Source organism: Fusarium oxysporum, chromosome 13 (genome assembly GCF_000149955.1).
Source record: "Fusarium oxysporum f. sp. lycopersici 4287 chromosome 13, whole genome shotgun sequence".
NCBI lineage: Eukaryota > Fungi > Ascomycota > Sordariomycetes > Hypocreales > Nectriaceae > Fusarium > Fusarium oxysporum.
In genome coordinates this window covers 1053147-1069253 of record NC_030998.1, presented here as the reverse complement: position 1 = coordinate 1069253, position 16107 = coordinate 1053147, and the positions used below count along the sequence as shown (strand labels likewise).

At 48.2% G+C, this 16107-nt stretch overlaps 7 protein-coding genes across 8 annotated transcripts; 4 read left to right on the top strand and 3 right to left on the bottom strand.

Moving 5' to 3' along the window:
• The first annotated feature begins 133 nt into the window (after positions 1-133).
• Positions 134-1550, top strand: FOXG_12282 (uncharacterized protein). The gene has a single exon (XM_018392041.1). It carries the CDS (start codon positions 606-608, stop codon positions 1344-1346), a length of 741 nt encoding a protein of 246 aa, XP_018250825.1. The 5' UTR covers positions 134-605; the 3' UTR covers positions 1347-1550.
• Positions 1551-1760: 210 nt separating this feature from the next.
• FOXG_12281 (uncharacterized protein) lies at positions 1761-3649 on the bottom strand. 2 transcript variants are annotated; one of them, XM_018392039.1, is made up of 3 exons: positions 2429-3649; positions 1897-2379; positions 1761-1837 (listed from the first exon to the last, which is right to left on the bottom strand). In XM_018392039.1, the coding sequence occupies exons 1-2, from the start codon at positions 3140-3142 to the stop codon at positions 2200-2202; spliced, it is 894 nt and encodes a 297-aa protein (XP_018250823.1). In that variant the 5' UTR covers positions 3143-3649; the 3' UTR covers positions 1761-1837; positions 1897-2199. The 2 variants fall into 2 exon arrangements, with proteins under 2 accessions (XP_018250823.1, XP_018250824.1); XM_018392040.1 differs by lacking the exon at positions 1761-1837 and having other exon boundaries at positions 1874-2379.
• FOXG_12280 (uncharacterized protein) lies at positions 3477-4657 on the top strand. Its single transcript, XM_018392038.1, has 4 exons — positions 3477-3972; positions 4021-4061; positions 4108-4155; positions 4217-4657. The coding sequence occupies exons 1-4, from the start codon at positions 3852-3854 to the stop codon at positions 4421-4423; spliced, it is 417 nt and encodes a 138-aa protein (XP_018250822.1). The 5' UTR covers positions 3477-3851; the 3' UTR covers positions 4424-4657.
• Positions 4089-6443, bottom strand: FOXG_12279 (uncharacterized protein). The gene is made up of 2 exons (XM_018392037.1): positions 5931-6443; positions 4089-5881 (listed from the first exon to the last, which is right to left on the bottom strand). The coding sequence occupies exons 1-2, from the start codon at positions 6111-6113 to the stop codon at positions 4937-4939; spliced, it is 1128 nt and encodes a 375-aa protein (XP_018250821.1). The 5' UTR covers positions 6114-6443; the 3' UTR covers positions 4089-4936.
• Positions 6444-7030: 587 nt separating this feature from the next.
• FOXG_20708 (uncharacterized protein) lies at positions 7031-9785 on the top strand. Its single transcript, XM_018401017.1, has 3 exons — positions 7031-7430; positions 7482-8796; positions 8851-9785. The coding sequence occupies exons 2-3, from the start codon at positions 8061-8063 to the stop codon at positions 8946-8948; spliced, it is 834 nt and encodes a 277-aa protein (XP_018250820.1). The 5' UTR covers positions 7031-7430; positions 7482-8060; the 3' UTR covers positions 8949-9785.
• Positions 9303-12846, bottom strand: FOXG_12276 (uncharacterized protein). Its single transcript, XM_018392035.1, has one exon. It carries the CDS (start codon positions 12706-12708, stop codon positions 12190-12192), a length of 519 nt encoding a protein of 172 aa, XP_018250818.1. The 5' UTR covers positions 12709-12846; the 3' UTR covers positions 9303-12189.
• FOXG_12277 (uncharacterized protein) lies at positions 10570-11824 on the top strand. Its single transcript, XM_018392036.1, has one exon. The coding sequence runs from the start codon at positions 10704-10706 to the stop codon at positions 11397-11399; it is 696 nt and encodes a 231-aa protein (XP_018250819.1). The 5' UTR covers positions 10570-10703; the 3' UTR covers positions 11400-11824.
• Positions 12847-16107: the final 3261 nt, after the last annotated feature.

Sequence of the window (16107 nt, the reverse complement as noted above, 5' to 3'; positions counted from 1 at the left end):
TTTCAGAGTTCGGTAGAGCCAATAGCGGGTGTATCCACTGTCAAAAGCGAAAAGGCCTCGTAACAAAGCCCTTTCACGAACAACTACTCCCCATTGATCGACTCACTTTATTTTTGGCATTCTTAAACGCGTAGCCCTTGGCTTTGTTTTGCTCTGCCTTCTTCCAATTGTTCTATTCTCGTTTCTTTATTCCCCAGCGCTCGCCCCTCCATTGGCTCTGAGGCAGCGCCTAACAAAGGCCCAGTTTCGCTAAGCGCCTGGTCTTAGCGGCTACCAACAAACGATTGGGGCTCAATGAATGGCGCTGGGTCTCTTTGTTGACGGCCTCGTTTCATTGTCGATTGGCTGTTGATTGCTCAACATGAGAAAGCGCATCAGCGTCTATTGACGATGTTGATCATTGATGCTGTATAAAGATGCGATGGTCTACTTCTGTTGGTTCTGTTATCCAAATCACTATCGCTTTACGACTCATCGTCTATTTATTTCTCTCTTTTTCTACACTGCTGTGCAGTTCAATTTCATTCCTTGGTCATCTATCGTCGTCACGCGAAACACGCAAATCATCTTCAACAACACTTTAATACCAATAATCCAACTTCATCATGGGCAAGTTTGACAACGCTATCAAGGCCGGCCAGACCGCCATCGAGCTCGGCAACACTGCTAGATCCTTCGCTGGAGCGACCTCCGAATTCCGCGCCGCTGATAAGAAGGAACTCGGTCGACAGGCCGGTCGTCATGCTTTCAACGAGGGCGCCGAGACCGGAAAGACCATGGGCAAGACTTGGCTCAAGACCTTCGAGGCAGTACCTCGTATGGTCTGTCGAGGTCTTCAGTTTCTTTTCGCTATCATCGCCTGCGGTTTCTACGGCCATCGCGTCGATAAGGCTCAAGACACCGACTACGGCTTCTCACCAGAATGGTACTTCGCTCTCGTCATCGCTGGCCTCTCAGCCACCACCGCTATTCTCTTCGTCGTCCTTACTCCCCTCGGCGCTCTTCCCTTCATCGGCAGCAAGCTCAAGCTCTTCAAGACCTACCGAGCTTTCGCCTGGGACCTCATCCTCTTTATCACTTGGCTCGTCGTCTTCGGAATCTTTGCTGGCATCTTCCTCCATCGAGACAGCGATGACAAGTACAAGGGCGCTAGCACAGGCGCCATGAAGACAGCTGTTTGGATCGATCTCGTCAACTCCATCCTGTGGCTCACCTCCGGTGTTTATGGTTGCATCAAGACTTTCTTGGGTGACAAGGCAGATGAGATGACGGACAAGGTTGGGCAGAAGCTATTCACCAAGAAGCAGAAGCCAGCTAAGGAGGCTGGCTATGCCGAAAGTGTCTGAACACGGGCAAAAAAGTTGTATCGGGGTTTTCTTGTTTTTATTACGCATTTTCTTATGTCAGAGCCGGCGTTCTTCGCATCTTTTACGTTTAGAATAGATCTATCTCTGTCTCCCGATGAATACAAAATCTCAGGTACTAGTGCTATGTGCCGAACAAATACTATCCTCTGGAACCATGATTACAAGCATCCGAGGGTTCACCGCTTCCATGGCGACTCAATCTTAGCCTTTGTCTATTTCCCGAGTCAACTTGTTTCAGGAATGCCATAGTTACAACGGCGGAGACTTACGAGCGGTGCAGAAGCGGGAGTTTGCTTCAGCCCAGTTATTACAGTCCTCCTTTGAGCAGCGCATGGATCCTGCAATCTGCCCATCTCTTGTAGTATGAGTGTTTACTGGGGTCTCATCAATCGTCGCAGCCAACATCGTGATATAAAATGTTCTAAGTGTGCTAGAGTTTGGATGATTGAATATTCTTGAAGAGTTAGTGCCTGAGATACTTGAGTCAACGAGGACAAGAAACATAAATGGGCGAGAAGTTTAAACGTACTTTTATATTCCCTCGTCGCATCCTGCATCTGTGAACCACGGCGAAAGACATCACGGTAAATTCACATCAGCTTCGAACCGGTGTAGCTCACGAAGTTGAAGTAGCCAATAACATCCTAGTCTTTCTCTTTCTCACGATAGCAAGATCAGACGGTCTGCAATTATCCACGATGCAGAAGACAAAGAATGGAATGCAAAGGACAACACGCTGTGTTGAGTCTCTCAACATCCACCCTTGGCCAGAGTCTGCCTTGGTTCATTCATGCTTCTTGCATATTATGGCTGCCTTTTCGAGAGCTGATATTCACATCAGAATTTTGCCGAACGCTTCACCAAGCCCACACTCAACCAGCCACGCTTCTAGTGCCTTCATATCACCACGGTTTCCCCTAGCACCTCTCTTCTCAATCATATCCGTGATCTCCTGCATATCCGAAAAAGCACGCTTCAGATCCACCGCTTCCTCTCGATATCTCTCGCTGACCTAGCCTCACTGTCAGCCTTTCCCATGCCCATTCGCATACTTGACGTACCTTTTTGTGATGCGCTGGGATATCGCCCCAGCTTTCTGTCTTGATGAATTTCATGAAGTCGTCAACCGCAGCTGATCCCCCTTCCAGACACAGAATACCTGGCTTGCCAGCTAGGAGAAAGCCAGTGAGTCCGTAGGTCGGCGCATAGTTGACGAAATCATCTCGCTTTGCCCTTGTGCTGATAGAAGGGAAGTAGAACCAGACTCGGACTAATGATACGTCTGCTATTGGGGTATTTGCAATTTCCGCTTGCTTTAAACTTGAGATATGCTCAGAGGCGGCCTCCTTGACATGCTCGATGACTGAAAGGATATCCTCTTCAGGAATCTCAGTGTTCAACTTTGCAACATCTCCTTTGCTCATCCAATCCGGCTGTTGTATCCTGGTCCTTATTGGCGGCGGTTCTGTTAGTTCATCTAGTTTTTGACACTTCAAAGGCACTGTCAATGTGAGCTGTAGAGTTCTTGTTGAAGAATCTTCCTCTTCAACATCGACCCTGAGCTGGAGATTTATGACTGTCTCTGAGAACTTTGGTGTGGCTTCCCCGTCATTTTCACACCAGTCCCTCAGCCTGTCAATCAAGTCAGACGCCGTAGAGTCCATGGCAATCGCATCATCCGACGCATACATCGCCATGAGGAGGTCAATTTGACCTAATTGGAGCTCCATGAGCTCTTTCGGCAAGGCATTTTGGGACCCCTCATCAGAAGACATGACGACTATAACAGTCTCTCAGCAGCCTGTGAGATCAACAAGAGGACAATACCAATTTAGTGTCGCCGAAATAACAACCACTTTACGCGTGATTTGTAGAAATTGTTACGCGGCTGGAGAAAATTCACCAATCACGTGAGGAACAAATGTCCGACACCGCTGTCGTTATCTTATCTCGAATTTCTTATCTTATCATATCTGGGGTCAGCTACCCTGGGCCGAGTGCAGCGACTGCAACAAGAATGGAATCGGCTAAGAGCATTGTGAAGAGGTATAGTATCTTGGACGCCTCTGTGAGACCAAGAAGTTTTCATTTTTCTTTCGTTCCTTCTGTTCGGCTTGTTCCGCCCTTCCGCATTTCCTACGCCCATTCATCAGCATAAAATAAATAATGGGCATCCGTATTCCAACATCGAAATTATTCTCAGCATGGCGAACTTGACATGCTAATGATATTTCATTGGACGTAGGCTCTTAAGTCATGTTGATCATTTCCCAAATGACTGCAGCTGCGCATCATGTCGTCCGTTAGTGACGTCTTGCGTAAACATTAAAATGGCCGTGTTCGCTGCTTGAATGACGCGGAGATGATGGGCCATCGAGCTAGCAAGCACTACAAATAGTGTAAGCTCTGAAAGCCAGACAGTGCTCTTCATATCAGTCAACTACTCAACAGATATTAACTCAATCGCAGCTCATCAATATCAATATGTCTCAATCAAACGTCGGATACCCTTCTTCGTATGAAGGCGGAGATCAGCGCCACTATAGCCGGGAGGAAGTTCGTGAGGAGGGCCGCACGCACCCCAACGTCAACCCCGAGGGCTACCGTAAGTTCTTCAAACCGTTCAATCATTTCCTTATCTAAATGGTTGTAGTACACAAAGAGGGAATTATGAATGAGCTTCAAGAGGCCGACGTAAGTTCTCAATTTCAAGCATAAGGTCAGTGGCTAAGCTTCATAGACCAATAGAATAATTGCAGACCGTATGAAGCACGAACCAGGCTTCGCAGTAAGTATTACCAGAGTACTTACTACTCAGGTGCCACACAAACATCTAACTGCTTGCCCAGGCCACCATGCACGGCAATAAGCCCTCTCGCGGTGCCGAAATCGACGCTGAGCTCGCACGAGAAGATGCAGAGCAGCTTGAAAAGAAGAAGAGCAAGACCGACAGCATGCCTGGAAAGAAGATGGAACACAACACCAGCAAGAGCGAGTGGAAGCAGCAGATGGATCAGGAGGAGGAGGAGGCTCGCGCTAAGCATAGCAGCCGTTGAACGAACAATCATGAAGGTCAGGGTATGAGGTGTGTTACTCGTAAGACAAATAGCAGTCAAGAGTAGAACCCGATGGATCTCAAAGGATTAAATGATATATGACATGCTTCCAAAAAGTACACTCCATCGAGTGAAATAAACAGTCAACCGGTAACATCAACGTGACTTGGAGATCAAACCCGGGCGCCTGAGATAGCCACTACGATGTCGATGTCGTGTATCATTCAGCTCGCGGTGCAAAGGGTGACTTGTGATTAAAGTCAGATATCATAAAGTTGGACGATAAGTGAGCAAGAAACTTCACTATCAACAATAGCACCCCAGTCAGAAGGAGTATCACCATTTCCATAGTTCAAGTGTCAGATATTTACATTTTATTGGTTTTATTCGGCCGTGAAGGTATTAGGCTCATACAGTCGTAATCGAACAATTAAAAGTACACGAGTTTATGACTCGCCGTCCAATCTTCTTCAAATCATCCCCAGATGTGGATTCTTGCCACTTATTACTCCATTAAACCATCTCCTCGCCACGAGCACCAGTGCCGACAGGTCGTCGGGGAATAGAACCGTTGTTGTATCCGTTGCCATGCATGTGCTCAGATCCATCACTCTTCAGGCCGTGGCCGTGTCCATGTCCGAGAGAGCTACCACCGTGAGATCCCCAGCCAACCTTGCGAGTGAAGACGGCGTCAACGAGCTCAGCACCACCCATGGAGTAGTTGAAAGGAGCACCTCGGTTAAGGGGGATGTGGTTGAAGCGCCAGTCCCAGACAGCGGCGTAGGTCATTCGGTAAGCGGAGAAAGCAAAGATGGTTCCAATGATGGCGCCAGCAAGGACATCGTGGAAGTGGTGATACTTGTCGATAGTGAGAGCTCCACCGATGAGAACGGCACCGAGAAGAGGGGCGTAGGTGACGATGAGCTTCCACATGGAAGGATGGTAGTTGGAGAAGACCTTGAGCTTGGCGTTGAGGTAAAGGTAGAGGTAGACGAAGCCAGCAAAGGCAGCAGTGGTGTGACCACTGGGCATGGACTCAAGAGCATCGTTGATCTCGCTCTTGTCGCCAGTGCAAATATCGGGAGTGTAGTAAAGCTGAAGATATCCCTTGTTGTTGTATCCTCCCATGGTGCGAGCGCGAGCCATGTCGGGCTTGCAGACCTCAAGGAAATGAGGTCGGAATCCACCGATGAGCCACTTGACAAAGACCTGGAAGACGGCGGCGGTGATGAGGGAGTAGAGAAGACCGATGACAGCGTTGTTGACATCCCAGAATGAGCGGATACGGATCTGCATCACCAGGAAGACGAAGATGGGAACAAGAGCAGCCAACAAGGCAGCGGCCCAGATGGGAATGATCTCGCCTCGGAGAGGGTATCCGTACTCGGGCCAGACAATCTCGCCATCGGAAAAGGTAACGGGGAATGATCGAGCGGGTGCAGGCTTAGCAAAGTAAACCTAGAATATTGTTAGATTGATAATTGAGTTTGAAGCAGTCAATACTTACACCAAGACCGATAGCGCCCATACAGGCCATGGTGACGATGTCAAGCCATGTGCCCTTGAGCCACTGTCCGAAAGTAGGGCGTCGCGACATGGGGAGAGGGTCGTGAACCGCCTTTTGGTGATGGCGAGTCTTTGTGCCAGGCGAAGCCCGGTGAGGGGACTTTTCTCGACGGAAGAAGGGCATGTTGGCGATTTGGTGATGCTAGATAATGGTGTTGAAGGAAAAGCCGACCACGGATTGAGTGGCTCTGCACCCAAAATTAATAGGTACTGAAAGAACTTTGCTGGCTCTTGTCCTGCCGTTCACAAACAATTGAGGCTGCTTGCCCTTCTATAAATCCGTGGAGAGGGCCTGTGACACGCGACATCGCGATTCATGCTGTTGACGTCACTAACGTCATTCAACGGCTTCACACCAGCACCAATAACACAGCAACAGCGCTGCCCTGTAGGCACCTGTCACAGCATGCAACCTCATTTCGCTACGTAAAGCCACAGTCGACGTCATTGCTCAAAATCCTTTTTTCCAGGAAAAAGTGAGCCTTGGACGGCAGACTCATGCCGAGCGGGCTTGCAGGCGGCAGTTTCGTGCCGGACGGCCAATCATAGCCTTGGCAGGTGGACAAGGGATGTGTCTTGGCTTGGGACAAGTGTGGCTTGATTTTGACGATCTGTGTTGTTTTGGCTAATAACACGGGAATGAGCATCGATCGATGCTTGGCCAAGGCTTTTGAAACCTGCTAATTTGTGCTGATGATTCAGTGGTTAGCTCATTGTTGTACCGGAGCACAATTCCGTGATGCTCTGTCTGGACAAAGATTACAGAGTTTCATTGATGAGCAGGTAGACTGATGTCAGGTTGAAAGGCAGATAACTCTGTCATTGGCCCAGGCTTTACGCTGCACTAAAGCATTAGCTCTAAGACGTTAAAATATCCATAATTCAGTTAAACTTTAGAGCTGTAAATAACCTTGAAGCCCAAACAGTCGAGGTGCCAGGGGATGGCGGCTGGTGCTGTGGCTGACCACCTGTCAGATCTCATTAGTCCAACAACGAAGCTGTCCCAAAAACAAGATTTCAGCAATCGCTCAACCAGTCCTCGTTGTATTTTCCGCCAAGTCGGGATCGACTCAATGACAAGAACGTTTTAGGCAAATCGGCGATTCAACACGTAGCAATAACGATATGATCGAGTTCAAGCTATATTTCGGAAGCTTATGCGAAAATCATTCTTGGTGTTGAGGTCGACAAGGGCTGAAGTCTCGGCATACGACGAGAGCCCCATCATGGCACCACAAAAATGCCGAGCCCTAGGCGAATCACGAGTTGATCGATTGCGACCTTCTCGATTTTGATGCCATGATGCAATAGTTGACGCGCGTCGGAATCCTCTCGCGAGTTCGAGATAACAAGAACAAGATCTGTGAAGAAAACTTGAAAGAGCCACTTGACCGAGACGTACTCTAGTTAGAGAACAGAAAGCACGTTCAAGTATCACGCAGTAAGATATGTCCACTCAGACATGAAGTAACATTTATTGAAAATAGAATAGAATACATGTTCAGCCGAATTACATGCCAATAGTTTCAATCAATGTCCAAAAGTCACTACCCATTACCCGCTTCTTCACGCTTTGATCGCAAACATTCATCGTGAATCATCGCAACAAGGCACCCATACCGCCTACGACCAGATAAATCAAACCCCTTTAAGGCTTCTTGCACTGTCCAGCCTGGATGTTAGCAGGGTTCTCGCAAGTGTTGCACTTGATGACATTGCCAGCTCCCTTGCCCAAGCTCAGGATATCGTTATCGTTGTTCTTCAGGGTGTTTCGAATGACAATGTTATGATTGGCCTTGGGAGCTTTACCGCCGAGGGTAATGCAAGCAAGAGAAAGGGGCTGTTCGGGAGTAGCAATACAAGTATCATCGTAGATGAGAATACCGACTCCTGAAGAGCCAGTGCCACGCTGTCCCTCGATGGTGTTGTCGCGAACAAGAGTTCCGACAGCGCTGTCGAGAATGATGCCATACGAGGTCTTGCCGCACGCAGGAGGAGTTGGCCCAACGTAGTTGTGCACAATCTTGGCATCCTTCACACCAGGGTCGACGACGATACCTATGCAGTTGTCATGAAGAGTGTTGTACCCAATAAATGCGCCATTGGTCTGAACGCAGACACCAATGAGGTGCGCAGAGACGTCGTTCTTCACGGTATGCACATCGGACAGATTGTCCTGGCAGATACCGATGAAGCCGCCAGCAGTGGTAGTGACGACGTTCTCACGGAAGACAGTGTTGACGGAACCAAGGGTGAGAGCACCATAAGCAGGAGCATCAGTGAGTTTGTTCTTGGTGATGCGAGTATTCTTGGCACCGATGATGGCGATGTTGATGCCAGAGAAACCTTCAACGCTGAAGCCAGTGACCGAAACTCCCTTGACAAACCGCTTGACAGAGGTGACTCGCTTGTGCTCAGTCTTGTACTCGGTTGTCTGGACCTTGTAGCCAGTGATGCAGATACCAGCCTGGAGCTCATTCTTCTTCTCATCCTGGGTAAGACCAGTGCATGCATTGCGCTTGTATTTTTTAGGCTTGGTGAGGCGGACGATGCCATGGGCTTCAAGCTGAATGCCATCCTTATCAATGACGAGTTGCTCAGGGTATTCACCAGCCTCAACGATGATGCGATCACCGGGAGAGGCCCTCTTGATGGCGTCTTGGATCTTCTTGCCGGACTTGACGTAGATAGTGCGACCATATCCGTAGTAGTTCTTTGTGTCGGATGGAGAAGAGTACTTGTACTTGTCGGGGATAGCGCAGCAGTGCTGATCCTTCCAGTTGCACTTTCCGTTTCGGCCTGTAAGAGTCAGTAACAATGTTGGAGGATCCAGATGATGTACTAACGCATGATTCCACCAGAGGTATCGTGCTCTGAGAAGGGCGAGGCAGCGGCAAGGCCAACGAGGCCTGCAAAGGTGAGGCTAAACTTCATGATGGGTAGTAAACGATTGTCTTAGTTTGCGAACTGGATTATGTGTCTAAGATCTGTGGCATCGACAGACCTTATATACCACCGACACCCAACATCAAAACCATCAAGCCATCGGTCCCGAGAAAAGGGATCAAGGCTGAGGTCTCGCCCTCAGATGCAGCCACTCAAGCTAGTATTCTCTTGCTTCTACCTGAAACGGCAAGAGCTATAGTTGAGGTGGCAGCAGGACGCAAACATGGCGTCGAATAGTCGTCAAGCCACCTCGATATGGTGTAGGGTGTGAGGCGCTGATAGGTGCTTACTGTAGGAGGGAATGCTTTAACGTTGGCGAGAAGGCGTCGCTATTGGTCTTCTTTTGAAAGAAGAAAACACCATCAAATCATCGTCATCGACATGTTTGTCTGCATTTAAGAGTCTAAGTGCTCCAGCTTGAGCAGGGATGGTAGGACTTCTGCAATGAGACTGCAGCGAAAGATTAAAGCGGCGGCTTCTCACAAGAGAAGCAGGAACGCCAATGCTTTCGATAACTACATATGCAACCACTACAAATTTCGATATTGATCTGTGCGAGAATGTCACCCAAATGAACCCCTCAGTCCTGCTCATCAACATCGCAACGACCAAGCAAGCCACAGCGTCTCTTCAATACCACCACACTCGCAGCCACGAATATCCGGCATCGCGAGCACCCGACGACATTCTTGCGGGTAAACGGCAAAACGTAGTATGCCGTTATGTGGCTTCGCCCTGTGCCTGAAGTATGGCGCCAACTTTGAAACTATAATTCAGCCGCAAGGGCTCGATCGCCTTGGACCAAACGGTCTGACAGGGGTAGTGCATTAACCTCCTTTCTAAAACGGAGATCAACCAGCAGATGCTGAGATCGATAGTACCGTAGATCCGGGACTATTACCCCATACTTTTGTTTTATGGTGCATCGCTTGGAAACTTGTTTCTCCCTGACGATCTGTCTTACCCTGCTGGACACTTTCTACCTCGACCACGACCACCATCTTGGAAAATGCTCAGGCATGTTGATTTGAGACCGTCCACAGGGCTGAAAAGGCTCTCAATAAGCTGAAAACTAGTGGCATCCCCGACAAGTCCATCCTGCTTTGAGTTGGCTCCCCACGACGTGGACGAACCCGAGGCCCTGGAAATGAAGCTGGTGGCTTGGGCCGGATCGCCAAGTTTGATTCTGGGCCTTTTCAGCCCAGCGATCATCGAATGCCAAGGCCACGTTCCTGCGCTACTGAACTCAGAAATCGATGTAAAGAAGCCCTAATGAGGGGTCATGGGACCAACTGCTGGCTCGCAGCGACAGCTATTTTGCCTCCTCGGTTGGGATTGCTGTTTGCTCCCAACTTTGACCAGCCTTGGGCATCTACTACTGTGTGGTCAGTGTCCTTGCTCATGATGTCGCTGATCTTGGTGGATGCTGTTGCGCGTCTGTTGTAACAGTCTGCCTCCGTCGGTGGATTTGTCAGTAATTAGGTATGGTAAATCCGCACATGAGGTCTTAGAACAATTTCTTTTACCCCAAAGGTCAAGACCCTCGAAGTGATGGAGTAACACCAACCTCATCACCAACGCCAATCAGTTCCCGAGCCTCATGTTCGAGGTTCCGCCCCGCAATCTTCCCCGCACTTCTGAAGATGACGATGCAGTCTCTAGACCCCCTCAACTCTCATCATATCGTAAGCAAGGCATCGATATATCATTGTTTTAAATCCCAAAAGCCCTGTCATCATGGCCACCACTGCTGCTTCTCTGAGCTCCTATGGAGTTGAACCGGCTGTTCCCACTCCCCACTGCCATCAACGCCGGCCCTCTCTTAGACACCTCATTTCATGCGCTTAGCTCCAGTTCCGCCATCTTCTCCTTTGAGCCTCATGTCAAAGCACCCTTTGATGCCATTTGGCGTCTATTTGATCATCCTCGAGCCAATGCTGAGAATGCCTCATCTCTCAGTGCTGCGTATCCCAAGCGGGGCATCTTCAAGATAGCTGCGATGAACAATGCTACTTCCGACCAGAAGTTCACCATGGATCTTTCGCCTGCCCGTAATGGTCGTATTCCGGAGACCTTGCGCGAGAAACTGGCCGGTGATGGATTCAACGAGGTCCTGGACTTCTTTCAAGACGTCAACAGCACCTATGTCGCCAAAATCATGTCAATTATGCATGAGCTCATCGGCGCTGATCTCAGTCAAGTCCACAAGACTGGCAATCTCAACTACCGTCTATGCGACTACAACACGGATACTGCCGACCCGACGAGTGATAACGGATGCGGCGCCCATACAGACTATGGAACCTTCACCATCATCTTCCAAGACGGAACGTCAGGGCTCGAAATTGAACACGCCGAGCAGCCTGGCCTTTGGGTTCCTGTTCCCGGCGATGCAACGGTTGTCCTTGCCGGTTGGTGCGCTGTGATCCTTAGTGAAGGCAACATCCGAGCAACCCGTCATTGAGTTAGGAGAACGCCTGGTGTTCGAAGACTCAGCGCCGTTCTCTTTGTTGCCCCAGATGTTGAGGCCACTCTTCGACCTCTCGAAGATGTCAAAGTTGTTCGTCCGTTCACTAAGAAGGTCACGAATGGGCAGTCAGATGTTGGGGAGTTCAAAGAAGTCATGGGCAAGAAGTGGAGACGTCGTGAGGGCAATGAGAAGTCGGACGACGGAAATGACATGGAAACACAGGACAGTGAGATTGAAAGATTCATCTGGGCTTGACTGAATAAGTATGAGCTCCGGTGAATCCGATTGGATCGCGAGTATCAATTAGACAATTCTACCCGATTAATCCACCTCACGGCAAGACCGAGATCGCCGCACTCCTACATAGAGCTTACAGGGATAACAAAGACGAACAATTCTTTCATAATACTCAATTTCACAATTCAAATTGCATAACATGAGTTGACCGTTTTATGTCTTCTTCGTTGGGTAGTATCACTGCAGATCTCTAGCTCTGATAGGTTAGTCCCCGAGCGGTTCCTGGTTTTAGTCGACGTCGAACCGGCTTCTCCTCACCAACATCCTCACGTGTCAAACATCTGCCTCGGCATTGACATATTCAACTTCCTCAACCAGTATAAACAAATTCCCTCAAATCTGACAGATCAATTGCTCTCGTTCTAGGTTGGTATTACTCGACAACTCATGGTAAAATTAAAATCTCTGCTAAAATGGCCTCCCAAGAAAGGTAATTATGTCGTCGCGCGTCTATCACTCATTTCATTACTCGTCCCTCATTTCCCAATTAACCTCGTAGTTTGCTGTACTTGCTTATAGCCCTTGCAAAACTGTCGTCGATGCCTTGTACCAGTGCTTTTGCGTTTCCTTGGAGGTCTTTGGGGACCTTGGATATGACTGCTTCCGAAAAGTCCTGGCTGAGGGCGCGCTGTAGGTTCAGGTTGAGGAGGATGACAGGGCTGACTTGTAGTCTGTCAAAGTTGGGTTTGGCGGCAATGATGGTGTTGATGGTGAGCTCGACGTCGGCGCTGAGCTCAGATGTAGCCTTTGCGACTTGGAGGGTTTCCTCGAGAGATAGAGGCTCAGACTCGCGAGCGATCACAAAGCCCTTGTGGATCTCGGTGAGGAGCAGTGTTGACTTTGTAGTAATTGGCAGAGCACCGAGAAGGGTCTGAGGCCACGTCGCTACAGTCTTGTTGAGAGCAAGCGTGGCATTGGAGATGTTATCAATGGCCGTCGAGATAGAATCTCCAGATGCGAAGGCAGAGCCAGCGAGGGCAATCAGGGGGAGAAGGCTGAGACGCATATTGTCTGAGAGCTTGATACAACGAGTAATCGATTGGTCAATTGGACTGCAAGATCTGCCAAGGAGAAACTCTTCGTGTCTCAAGAGCTACCCCGTCTTTAAGTACTGTCCATACCGACACTTCACATGCAAGTTTGGTTTTTCTCTGCTGTGCCTTTCGGAAGGCTGCGATGGTGGCCTCGTGTAATCCCAACCTGTATCCCCGCATCTATCCTCAAAGAGGAACTCAGCCCCGTGTTGTCGACGACCAACGTCCATGAGCCCATATCCCCATGGGGTAATCTCTTGGTAGTTCGCGGGCTTTTTGTCTAAGTGGCTGATCTTAACTTGGCAATCTACGATATTATGTGGGGAGAAATATCAGCGTTGCAAGGATTGCGGCATCTTTGGCCGCGGCTGTCACGGTGAAAAACATGCGATGGAGTTGCATGTGTGCGGATTAGGGCTGTGACGAAATCTGAATTGAGGGATTATGACGACTAATGTGACGAAATGGGTTGGTTACATTGGCTGAAGGATTCGCTGGAGCAAGGGTTCAGCGGCGATGTTGCTCAACCAACTTCTGCAGCCATGGGAACTTGGGCCCGATGAAGCAATTGCCCGCGAAATTAAGCAATTGATTAAGTTGAATGTGGTGTTGCATCCCGATGGTGTGCTTCTTGTTCATGCGTGAGAGAAGACGGGTTCTATACCGCATTGCTTATAACTTGATGGTTGACTTATGCTTATTATGCAGGGACTACCGGTGACTAACCCAGACTCTATCTGCATCTCTCAGCTGACACTGGGCACTCTCTGATATTATGTGAGGGGAAGTCGTAGAGGTGAGTTGGCTCTGTTCCTTTGAAGATTTAGAATACCGAGGGAAGTGATATCAACTTCTGGACTATTAGCAGTCAGAAGTCGTTGACCTCGTTGAAAGTCTGTTTCGGCTTTGCAGAACCCTATGTGTCCATGTGGAGTTGAACATCCAGGTCTAAATTAAGAATTGTGGTGGTACCCATAGTGATTCTCTTTTATGCAAGATGGAGATCTTCCGTTGCATCCTGTGGCACATAACATCTGCCTTCCGTATTTGGGACGTCACGACTCGTGTCTTTCATATCAGCCTGTAATCTTCAATGTCAGACTTTTATCTCGAGTTTCTGATTTTGAACTCTACAAACGGTTTGTTGAAAAGGCTGGTAACAGTCAATGCGATTTATAAGGCACGAAGTATAGAAAGAATGATGCAGACGGATTCTCTCTTTGCTAAGCCAGCAAGCCCAGTCAACTCACATGATGCACAATCAATCTAAAAGTCGAGAGGATTGATCATCCGTAAGACGAAAGTAATTACGTCGACCGGCAACCAGCCACTTCGGTGAGTTTCCGTAAATCATGATGAACTTGCATGTGAGTCGAAGGATCGGCCTGCATCTCCAGCTGTTGGTTATTTACTAAGCCGAAGAGCTGATGGCAGGATTCTAGGAAATATAGCGCCATTTGAAGCAAAACAGAATACAGCTGCAGGCTGAAAGTTTATCTTACAGGCTTCGAGTATTGTTCCTTGTGATTTGAAGTGAGTTCTCCCTCATGTAGAAGCTGATGCGGCCGTTGCAGCTTCAAGGTCAGTCAACTCGGTAGGCAATACATGCTGTCATCACACCAATCTCATATTCAATGCTGATATGATCTTAACACCATGCTGATATTGAACTTAGATTGCTTCCCATCAGCATACTCTTACTTATGACGATTGAACAATTACAAGATAACAGATAAAGGTTTTCGTCTTGGTAAGGCAATAACGCCATCCTGTTCTGCTATACCAGAATCTGGCTCCAAAAGCTGTCTCAAAACTCAAATTTATCTTTATGTTGCATCAGACCATCCTTACCTACAGCGCGAGGTCGTTGGCTTATTTCTGTGATTAGAGTCGATTAAAAAGTGTAGACAACCTGACTCATGATCTCAGGCTGATTTCATGTAAACATGTCAAGCATGACATATCAACTAGAAACTTTATTTCACTCGTTCGCGGAGATAGTGTAGTCTCTAGATGTCAACTGATAACTACATAAATATCTATAAACAGATATGGTGTTGTCACTGTTGTGAACGATGTCTTAGTTGCCAGATAAGATAAGAGACCCAAGATTAGATTGGTTATCACTGATTAGATTCTGATAAGATTGTCTGGACGTCATGTGCTAAATCACGTGAGATATACTCAGTTGATGCGAGAGAACAGCCCGAAATCGACCAATGCTGGAAATATCAACTTTGTTTCCGACGGGCAACTGAGATAATTCAACTTGAATAAGCCACAGAACCCAGAAAAGTGATAGAGCACATGCGTCATTCCAATCTACCCAGTGGATGAAGGTGACGCGTTCAGCTGAACCTCCAGTCCATCAAGCTACCCTACAGCTGAAAGGACAACGACACAGGATGTGAGACTATGAACAAAGTGTCACTGTGACAGAAAATGTAGCCAAATCGCTAACGAACTCTTCATCGCACGGTCGCTATTGGTGCGGTCTGTTGATTGACCGTTCTTGGGCATTTGAGGGTGTTGGCCGACCGAGCATAACTCACTGAGTCAGTCAACTTGCCGTTGGCAGTTTAACACAAGGCTGCAAAAACCAAACACAAACACAAACAGATCACGTCAGCCTGGTTTCATACATAGCAGGCAACTGAGTGGTCAACAAACATAACAGCTGGACACAATCGAGTTATGTCCCATCGCCGATGCCAATCTACCAATGCTTATCGACGGATGCATTCAAGATTTCTTCAGTGTAGCCGAGGATGGAGGCCCGCAGCCAAAATGACGATGTTCTCACAGAACCCCATCCTGGTCAAAAGAACAGGCTAATTGCTTCACCAAGTCGAGCCCTGCCGGCAATCAATGCAAGTTGGTGTGCAGCATCGGAATTATCAGATTCAGTGCCACTAATCGCGGTAGTTGCACATCAACAAACATAAGGTTAAACTGTTGCTTCAAATCGTCGTCAAAGGAACTCTATCGCCAAGCTTTGCGTAGCGCACCGCCAAGTCAAAACTGTTCATTCATATCCATTAGACCGAGTCGTCAATCGGATTCCGAGCTCCATCTTTTCTAAGCTTCAACTCCACCAGCTTCGCTAGCGTCGAGGAGATTGAGTTTTCGCAACTCTTCATTTTGCTATTCTCCATCTAATTACGGAATTTCCTTGTCCTTGTCTTGTTTATTTGCCGCGAGACAAAAAAACCTGATTGTCGCACGATCGGCGGAAAAACTACCGCCACACCAAAAATCAGTGGGGGCCTCTGGTTTCAGAATCTCACGTCCAAGATGAGTTATAACATTCGAAGTCGCTGACATGAGAATCACGCATTTCGTCAATATGAAGCGGTGATTATATATACATC